Raw genomic sequence first — 8149 nt, forward strand, 5'->3', positions numbered from 1 at the left:
AAAGAATTAGTTAAACTGGTTCAAATCCCTCACTGGGTGCTCTTATTTTTGTCTAAGAACAGCTTATTTTGGTTTAGCTTGTTGCTTGGAAAGAGATTTAAATGAAACTGAAAAAAGTCAAAACTAATTTAAATTAAAATGGTGCGACTTCTCCAGGTACACAAGGCCTAATATTTCTAAGCTAAAACAACAAATTGGGAAAATATAAAACAAACTAAAGATTTTAGGCTTGGCTGCTGGTGGATGCTATGCACCTGCTAATTTTTTTCCATCGGTACCTGTGATTAGTGGAAATTGAGTTATTGGATCTTGTGTTAGAGAACCCAGGGCTTGAGCATCTACACTGATTGTCAATCCTAGGTAAAGAATTTTCAAATCTGGGCCTCCACTATCTATGCTGCAGATCTGAGTCCAGCCAACCATATCCCAGACTTCCTAGTGCCCTCCTGAAATGCACCCACTCTAGCCCTTGGTTCATGGCACAGAGTGGGAAAACTTGACTATTCACCAGACTAGACTATCCAGATTGTTGGCCCATAGGATTATGGGATACTTTTGGTTAACTGCCACAGCACAAATCCAGTAGGGTTGCATCTACACTGCAAAGCAATAAATAGACCTTGTATCTTGGGTTCTAGCTTGACTTGAGTTTGGCCCCTCTACCCCCTACAGGATCCTGGAGCCCTGGGCCCAAGCCTTGGGTTAGTGTGATTTGTGTGTAGACTGGTAGGGGTGAAAGAGGGGTTAGACTTGAGCCTGAGTTCAAACCCCAGGCTGACACTGCAGTGTAGACATACCCTTAGAGTGCAAAGTTAAGCCCCTGGGGCTCTTACTTGCAGGATTGGGGGCCAGGTTTGCACTGCGTTAGAATTTGTACTGCAACCCAACCAGCCGTTGAAAATCTCACTCGTCCTTGTTTTTTTTTTTTTAAGTCGCTCATCAGTTTTGCCAATCGCACCCACCCTCCTACAGCCTCCACCTGCCCTGCGCACACTGATTGCTACACGTCCCCCTCCCGCCCCTTATCCCTGTGGCCCTGTGCTATTGGCTGCTCTCAGTTTACCTGCCCCCCCCCCGCTCCGCTTTCCATTTTTCTCATTGGTTCAGGGCTCTACCTTGAACCAATCACAATCCCTTTCACCTGCCCTAGTTTTCTGCCTGCTCTTTGGCGGAGGAGGAAAAAAGTTTGACTTTCGGCTTCAACTTTTTAGTCAGCTCGGAGGAGGCCATTGCAGTGGGCAAAGCGGCTGTTTGGGGACTCCGTTAAGCCCCCCTAAAGGATCGAGGAATTTATTGCAATGCAGTATTGCGCATATTGCAACAGCTGGAGGCAATGCACCGATTGCATCAACTACAATCTCTGCATGCCGTGCTGCTGTTGCAGTAGTTGCAAGCATGGTAGCCAGCAGTGATTGTATTAGCCGGGGGCAGTTCATGCTTTGTATTAGCTGCATTCCCATGTATTGCACTGCTTCGAAAACTTGCTCGCTTTGCAACCACTAATTGCATTTGTCGCATGCCTAGCACCAGCTGCATTCAGTGTACCAGTTGCGTGCCCCCCCCCCCCTCCGTTGCATTAATCTCTGCAGTTGGTTTAATTGCACGGGGGCAGCATGACTGCCAAGCAGCGCAAAGCAGGCAGAGGGCGGACTGAGAACAATGCTGGGGCTTTCGTTGCTCCGGGCCGGACGGAAGAGAGGGAGGCTGGGGGTCCCAGGCACAGGGAAGCCTGGGCTTGGAAGTGCCGAGCCGCGCTGGGGCTGCTATTGCTCGGGGTGGCCGCCGCCGGGGTCGCTGTCCTGGGCTGGCTGCTCGTGCACCAGCTGGAGACGCTGGAGCAGCTGGGAAAGACTGTGGAGAAGGTGCGGGGCCGCCTTGAGGAGCTGGACGTGCTAAAGGAGCAAGTGCAAAGGACGAGAGAGCAGGTAGCGGGGGGCTCAGGGGGGGGGCGGGGGCCGCCGCCCCGCCGGGGGGGGGGGGGGGGTAAGTGACTTGGGAGCAGGGGGCTGTTGTCCTTACCTGCATTGGGCGCCAGGGCTGGCGGGAAGATGGGGGGGGGGGTATATTAGAGCATCTCGTGAGAGACTGTTGGAGGGGTCTCCAGTTCTCGTGTATTGGCTGTTATTGGAGAGCTGCTAGGCGGGATTGCCCGCCCCGGTGAGGGCTGGGATTGAGTGGGGGCACGGGGCAGAGAACAGTCTTGTTGGCTTTGGGGGGTGGGTTCCCTGCGATGCCACAAAAAACTTTTCCAGGCTTTAGAGATCCACTAACTCTGCTGGGCGGGGGGCATGGAGTTCGCTCTTCCCAGCTGTAGTTTGCATTCTTCACCTCTGAGCCCCTTGTGTGTCCTCCTGGTCTGTTCTAAATCAATGTCCTCTTCCATCTCTGCACTCTGGAATTCCTGTCTACACCTCATGGTCAGAGAAACGAGGAACAGCCGCTCCAGAGGCTCCCCCAACTGTGTGCAGGATAAGGGAGGGAGGCTTGTGAAAGAAAGTAAGACTGTTATGTTTGGTCCAAAATCGGGGACATACTTGAGAATTATGATGAACGTGACACAGGTAGAGTCCCCAAACTGCCCCTCCCCCCCCACCAAAATCCACAGCTATGGCTTCTCAAACTGTAGCTATCCATGGATTAGTGGGACAGGAACGCATATTGTGTGAGCTGAGTCACTAGGATGGTTTCTTCTCTTGACCTGCCTGCAGCAGGACACAATGGGTTAATAGAGCTGACTTCCATATTAGGGTGGAAATGAGCTCAGTCTGTGTATCAGGATCCTCTGTGGGTGAATTTATGGCATGAACAAAGGAACTCTGGCCTGGTTGTCAGTCTCTTTATTACAAGGCATAGGATGGACTGCCAGGTCCAGGGTGAGATGCACTGGGGCGTAGGACTGGAAGGGTATCGGGTTGAGGGGAGCTGGCATTACTGTATGGAGGAAGACTGTTACTGGTTTTATCCAATTCTTGCTCTTGCAGGCATTGAAATTCATTTATGGCTGTGTGCCTCTTGGGGCAGAGCTTCTACCCATCTGGGACACATTCTTCTCCTGGTTCTCCCTCTGGGGCACTGCAGCTCCTCACAGTCTCTTGTTCTTGGCTCTGTAATCATGGTCCAGCCCTACATTCCTTCACTGAAGTTACTGAGACCATCACGTGTTTGAAGGAAGCAGAATCTATTGTTGTTTGTTATCAAGTGCTTGGGCTGCATGTAAGGACGGGTGGTGTCTATATATGACACAAGCTTTAGACACATTTGGTGTATGCACCAGAAATTATTTCAAGTGCAGTGACTTAGGTCAGTGGTTCTCAAGCAGGGGTAAGTGTACCTCTGGGGGTACTCAGAAGTTTTCCAGGGAGTACATCAACTCATCTAGATATTGGCCTAGTTTTACAACAGGCTACACAAAAAGCATTAGCGAAGTCAGTACAGACTAAAATGTCATAGACAATTGTGTTTATTAGGGTTACCATATTTGAACATTCAAAAAAGAGGACACTCCATGGGGGGTGTCAGCCCCGCCCACAGTCCACCCCCCTCCTCCCACGCTCTGCCCCCACTGCCCCAGGTCCTGCCCCCTACCCGCTTGGCCCTGCCACCGCACACCTCCTCACTCCCTGGCTTGCTGCTGGCTTGCTGCAGCCCTCCTCAGTCCCCCACCCACCGCTCACCTCCTCCCACCTGTCGCTCACCTCCTCACTCCCCTGCCAGAAACCCCCATGCGCACCCCGAGAACCTCCATCTGCCATTGGCTCGCCACTTCTTGCCTCCTCATCCCCGCCTGCCCACCCACCACTGGCTCGCTCGCCTCTTCAACACCCGCTGCTGGCCTTTTCAATCCCCCCCCGCCGCTCCCCCACTCACCCCTCACCTACATAGGGTGACCAGATGTCCCGATTTTATAGGGACGGTCCCGATATTTGGGGCTTTTTCTTACATGGGTGCCTATTACCCCCCACCCTCTGTCCCGATTTTTCACACTTGCTGTCTGGTCACCCTACACCTACTCAACCCCCGCTGCTCCCCGCTCGCCTCTTCACCCTCCCCGCTCGCCAACTCATCCCTCCTGCTGCAGGTCCCTCTCGCTCCTAGGATTAGGGGCAGCCGAGGGGTCTCCATGTGCTGCGCCTGCCACAAGCGCACGGTCCGTGGCTCCCATTGGCCGGGAAAAGCGCCAGTGGGAGCTGCCGGAGCCGTGGAGCAGGTCTTGCAGGCGCCGGCAGCGTGCAGAGAACCCTCCGCCCCCCCCCCCCGCCTGACCCAACCATAAGAGCCAGAGGACCTGCTGGGGGACGAGGTGGGGAGTGCTGGCGGAGCTTACCTGGGGTGGCTCCCAGGAAGCATCTGGCAGGTCCCTCTGGCTCCTATGGGTGGGGGGGGGAGGAGGGCAGAGGGCTCTCTGTCTGCTGCTGGCGCCTGCAAGCCCCACCCCCGCAGCTCTTATTGGGCAGGAGGGCACCGGTGCAGCACGGGAGCTGCCCCTGGGAGTGCCGCCAGCCCTGGGACTTTGGACTTGGGGTTACCATATGTCTGTATTTTCCTGGGTGTTTTTAGATATTTTAAAAATTCCTCCCGGGTGGCGATTTAAGAACTAAAAAGCCGGACATGTCTGGGAGAATATGGATGTATGGTAACCCTATGTTTATACTGCTGTGTACTGTACAATGTAAATACAGTATATCCCAATTGATTTATTTCATAATTATGATAAAAATGAGAAAATAAGCAATTTTTCAGTAACAGTGTGCTGTGACATTTGTATTTTTATGTTTGATTTTTGTAAGTTTTTTAAGTGAGGTGAAACTTGGGGGATACACAAGACAAGTCAGACTCTTGATGGGGTACAGTAGTCTGAAAAGGTTGAGAACCACTGTCCTTGGTATTAATCTGCGGTGAATGCAGAGGTCTTTAAAATAGCCCTCAAAAGAGGGCTTACGTGTGTGACGGGTTTGATCACAGAAACCCTCTGGGAGCTGCTACTCAATGTGCCAAGACTACTACTACCCCTGCTTTCCCTGCCAGCTCAGGACTCCAGTACCCTGTCTTGCTGAGCCAGACACTCCCATCTGTTCCAACAAAGACCCAGGGTCTGAATTACTTGCCCCAGCGCTGCAGGTTTACCTGAAAGCAGCTAACAGAAGTGTTCCTGTCTTTAACACTCAGATGCCCAACTCCCAATGGGGTCTAAACCCAAATAAATCCGTTTTACCCTGTATAAAGCTTATAGAGGGTAAACTCATAAATTGTTCGCCCTCTATAACACTGATAGAGAGATATGCCCAGTCGTTTCCTCCCCCAGGTATTAATACATACTCTGAGTTAATTAATAAGTAAAAAGTGATTTTATTAAATACATAAAGTAGGATTTAAGTGTTTCCAAGTAATAAGACAGAACAAAGTAAATCACCAAGCAAAATAAAATTAAATGCGCAAATCTATGTCAGATAAGATCCTCACCAGTTCCGAAATGCTCCCTTTTACAGACTAATCTCCTTCTAGCCTGGGTCCAGCAATCACTCACACCCCTTGCAGTCACTGTCCTTTTGTTCCAATTTCTTTTGGGTATACTTGGTCCTGCCATGCGGGCAGGGGACTGGACTCGATGACCTCTCGAGGTCCCTTCCAGTCCTATAATCTATGAATCTATGAATCCTGGGAGGGTGGAGATGCTCTCTTTAGCTAGATGAAGACAAAATGGAGGTGTCTCCCAGGGGTTTAAGTAGACTTTCTCTTGTGGGTGGAGACCCACTCCTATGCAAAGTCCAGCTCCAAGATGGAGTTTAGGAGTCACCTGGGCAAGTCACATGTCCATGCATGTGTCAGTTTTTACAGGGAGCATCCATTGTTAACATGCTACCTTGAACGTCCTCAAGTAAACTTCTTATGTGGATTGGAGCATTCGAAGATCCATTGTCCTTAAGTGTTTCTTGATTTAGGTACTTAATTTCAACATTCCTTCTCCAGGAACTGACCAAATGCTCTACTAAGCTTATTTAGAAATTAAGCCAGTACACAGCCAACATTCATAATGTTTATAACTTCGAATACAAGAATGATACATGCATACAAACTTGATTAATACATTCAGTAGATCATAACCTTTACAGAGATATGTTATATGGCATATGCAGCATAAAACACATTCTAAGAATATTTCCATAAAGCCTTATGGGAGGTACCGTCACAACGTGGTACCTAGGTATTGTCCCCACCCCCCAGCACATGGGATGAGTTTCACCCTTGGTAGGCAGGCATTGACAGGCCAGTGGTCTGATTGAATAAGACCAGTCCTCTGCCCTGCTTTTGAAAGTGTCCAATGCCTTATGCTTCAGAGGACAGTGCTGGAGAAACCTGTTACTTGCTTTGTTGGTTGTGTTGGTGTTGAAGGGAGCTTTGTTGGCTACAAAATGAAGACCCAAATCCTCTCTCGACTTCCTGCTTGGATGTAGGCTACTGCTTTATAGTGGTTACGAGTATAACGTACTGGCAGACTTTGCCATTTTGGCTTTTTATCCTAGGAGTGATGTCTTCTCTCTTTAAAACCTCCCTTTCTGTAATGGGAAGGACTCCCATCAGTGACTCAAGAACAGCCATGCAACTCCCTGGCCCCCGGCTATGAAGACTTTACAGGTTGCTGACTAATGTATAAAGCACAAGCTAAAGACACATTATTTTCTTAATGCTGCAACTTGAGTCCCAGAGGACTATTCTCCCCCCCCACACACACACACACCTTTAAAAACACAGCATTTAGAGTCTGGTAGCACAAAGGGCGAGGTGGGATTAATTCTCTCTCTCTCTCTCTCTATGTATATGTGTATGTGTATGTGTATATATATATATATATATATATATGTATGTGTATATATATAATTTTTTTTTTCTTTTTAATCCTGTTAGTGTATTGACGGTTGGACATGGCGGCTGGGCTAGAGGGTCAGGAAAGAAGTGCTAGCTGTTGATCAGTAATGAGTCCCCTTGCTAAGCTTTGAGCAGAGTTGCTGAGTGAGCCGGGGGTGGGGGTTGCCCCTGCTAGTCCTCCTCTGTCAGAAGGTTGTTATGGCCTGGCCCACAGTTGCCATGGGGAGGAAAAGGGCAATGGAGACCACAGAATGACATGCTGACTGATATTGTTTCCTTGTGCTACCAGCCCCCCCAGCTTGCCTCTCTCTCTCCTTGGGGCAGGGACCGTTTTTTGTTCTGTTTTTGTACGGTGCCTAGTAGGACATGCCTGGGACTCCTAGACACTGCAGTAATACAGCTAATCTCTAACAATAGAGGAGGCAACAGATACAAAAGGTGTATGTCTGGTGCTAGTTGCCATATTGGGGGTGTCATTGTGCCAGACCCTCTTCTCCCCCCACCCAGCCCATGTGTGATTAGACTCATGTGCATGCACCATGCTTGTGAGAAATTTCACATCTGGGCCATTGTTCACAGCTGTCTGTCCAAGTCTCTGAATATGCTGGAAGGAGGGATGCAGCCCTTGGGAGCTGTGCCATGTTTTCTAACAAGGGGCAGGCACCCAAACATGAACCATTCTCATTAGCTCTGTGACTGCTCGTGTGCCTGATGAATCCACAGCAGTGTGCAGGTCTAATCCCTGTGGCATGACTCTGCGTTACTAGGGGTCTATGCTTGTGTGGGTGTGTAGGCAGCACTCTCCCTCACTGATAGGCCACGTGGCTAGAATTTGCAGAAAGGCAGAAGCACCCACAACTGGGGCCAGTTTTTCAGGTGAGCTTGGCATATTGAGAGCTGAGATCTCCTGAAAATGTAACTGTAAATGTCACAGTGGGAGCTGCTGGGCTTTTCGAAAAGCCCAGCACCGTGCACGCTCCCCAGTGTCTGCGGGGACTCTTCAGTGAATGTAACCATGCTGTTATCTTGCGTTTATAGGTCTCCCTTAATCCAAAGCAAACTACCTGCACCTAACACTGCCAGAATGCAGCGCCACCTGGGGTAGAGGATAGCAATTGACTAGTGGACAGTCAATCACACAGCTGAGATGGTGGGAGGAATTTCAGAGTAACAGCCGTGTTAGTCTGTATCCGCAAAAGAAGAACAGGAGTACTTGTGGCACCTTAGAGACTAACAAATTTATTAGAGCATAAGCTTTCGTGGACTACAGCCCACGGCTGTAGTC

General features: G+C 49.8%; 1 protein-coding gene across 1 annotated transcript in view; it reads left to right on the plus strand.

Moving 5' to 3' along the window:
- The first annotated feature begins 1165 nt into the window (after positions 1 to 1165).
- Positions 1166 to 8149, plus strand: part of LOC117875946 (myosin-11-like) — a 22326-nt gene continuing 15342 nt past the window's right edge. Inside the window, exon 1 of the mRNA XM_034767556.1 lies at positions 1166 to 1925. Coding sequence (XP_034623447.1) covers positions 1614 to 1925 — 312 coding nt within the window. The 5' untranslated portion in view covers positions 1166 to 1613. The remainder of the gene's footprint in view (positions 1926 to 8149) is intronic.

The sequence above is a fragment of the Trachemys scripta genome, chromosome 4 (assembly GCF_013100865.1).
Source record: "Trachemys scripta elegans isolate TJP31775 chromosome 4, CAS_Tse_1.0, whole genome shotgun sequence".
Taxonomy (NCBI): Eukaryota; Metazoa; Chordata; order Testudines; family Emydidae; genus Trachemys; species Trachemys scripta.